The sequence below is a fragment of the Phytophthora parasitica genome, assembly GCF_000247585.1.
Source record: "Phytophthora parasitica INRA-310 unplaced genomic scaffold supercont2.160, whole genome shotgun sequence".
Lineage (NCBI taxonomy): Eukaryota > Oomycota > Peronosporomycetes > Peronosporales > Peronosporaceae > Phytophthora > Phytophthora nicotianae.
Genome location: NW_008649146.1, coordinates 11,699 through 13,068, shown reverse-complemented (window position 1 = coordinate 13,068; position 1,370 = coordinate 11,699). Strand labels below are relative to the sequence as shown.

Sequence of the window (1,370 nt, the reverse complement as noted above, 5' to 3'; positions counted from 1 at the left end):
GGATGACCCGATGACGCGCGCGTTAGCTGCCATCAAGCCGGTCTCGTCGAAAACCTTGGTAAAGTACATGCGTCACGTTGCAAGCAAGGTGGGGCCGCGCATTTCGACGGATATGGGAAACCAGTTCGGCCTCATGTTTGACGGGTGGACTTCATGTATTTACCACTTCATCGCCATCTACGCCGCGTTGCTGCTGTAGAGGACCTTCTTCCGCGGCCTAGTACTCACCGCCAGATTGTGCAACTGGTTACTAACCTCGAAGCGTTAGACAGTGTCTGTGTCAGGCTACAGTCCGAGGAAGGCAATCTTGCTGACGTGCGACTCCTCTTCGACGCGGTTATTGCGAAGTTTCCAGCGACAGCACACCGCTTTAGTCCATCGGCTCAAATCGTTCACTCTCCCGCGTTTGAAAGTGCCGTTGTCAAGCTGCTATCGGATCGATCGCTGATCTCAGACGAAGAAGAGGCGGTTGCCCAATTTGCTGGTCTAACTGACTCCGCGCAAGAAACTCCAAAGAAGGTGGACTTGCGACGGAAACTCTGCGTCATGCAAAGCGACCTCGCTTGGCAACTGTGACCAAGTACATTGACCTGCTGCGAATGATTCCACCTACCAGCAATAACTGCGAACGCCTCTTCTCTCAGTGCAAGTTGGTGTTCAACCCTTTGCGTTCCAGCATGCTCCCAGCAAACTTTGAGATGTTGGTGTTTCTACGTGCCAACCGCGAGCTCTGGGACTCACCTCTCTGGTAGGATACAATGAATCGGCCGATGACGACGAGGAAGATGCAGAGTAAACATAGTTATGAACCCTCTCATTCTCTATAGAGTTTCTCTATATAAAAATAAGAGGATATTAACTTTTACGCGTAAAACCTATATCCGCTGGTGGTCTGTCTTGCCGTCGCCGGCTCATTTTTTGTTTGTTAGATTACCCCTATGCCAGGACAAAAGTGCCGGTGACAACCACCAGCTTCTCGTACAGGTGTGGGACTCGAACCCTGTGCGGTGGATTGGTAGGGTCATTCCCAAACCACTACACTGCTCTAACCCTACTAGTTGCATACAATAATTGCAGTACTTATTATTGTTTTGGTTGATACGGCAATGACGGATTATTTTTTTTTCTGAAAACCAATACAATTATATATTTTATTTTCCAACCCCTGCTCCAGACCATTGACTGGTAGTAAATAAACAAACAAGGAAGTGTATCATACCGACGTTTGCCTTTATCAAATAGTTCCAAGGTGAGCACAAAACCTGAATAATTCATGGATAGCACGCCAACCACGGTTTCAGCTTACTCCAGCAGTTCTTCACCGAGGCCAACATGTATATTGAACAAGATACGGCATGCACAGTGTTGCA

General features: G+C 48.2%; 1 protein-coding gene across 1 annotated transcript; it reads left to right on the top strand.

Moving 5' to 3' along the window:
• Window positions 1-10: 10 nt before the first annotated feature.
• PPTG_19718 (hypothetical protein) lies at window positions 11-576 on the top strand (the record flags this gene model as incomplete). Its single annotated transcript, XM_008918226.1, has 2 exons — window positions 11-195; window positions 285-576. 2 exons carry the CDS (start codon window positions 11-13, stop codon window positions 574-576), a joined length of 477 nt encoding a protein of 158 aa, XP_008916474.1.
• Window positions 577-1,370: the final 794 nt, after the last annotated feature.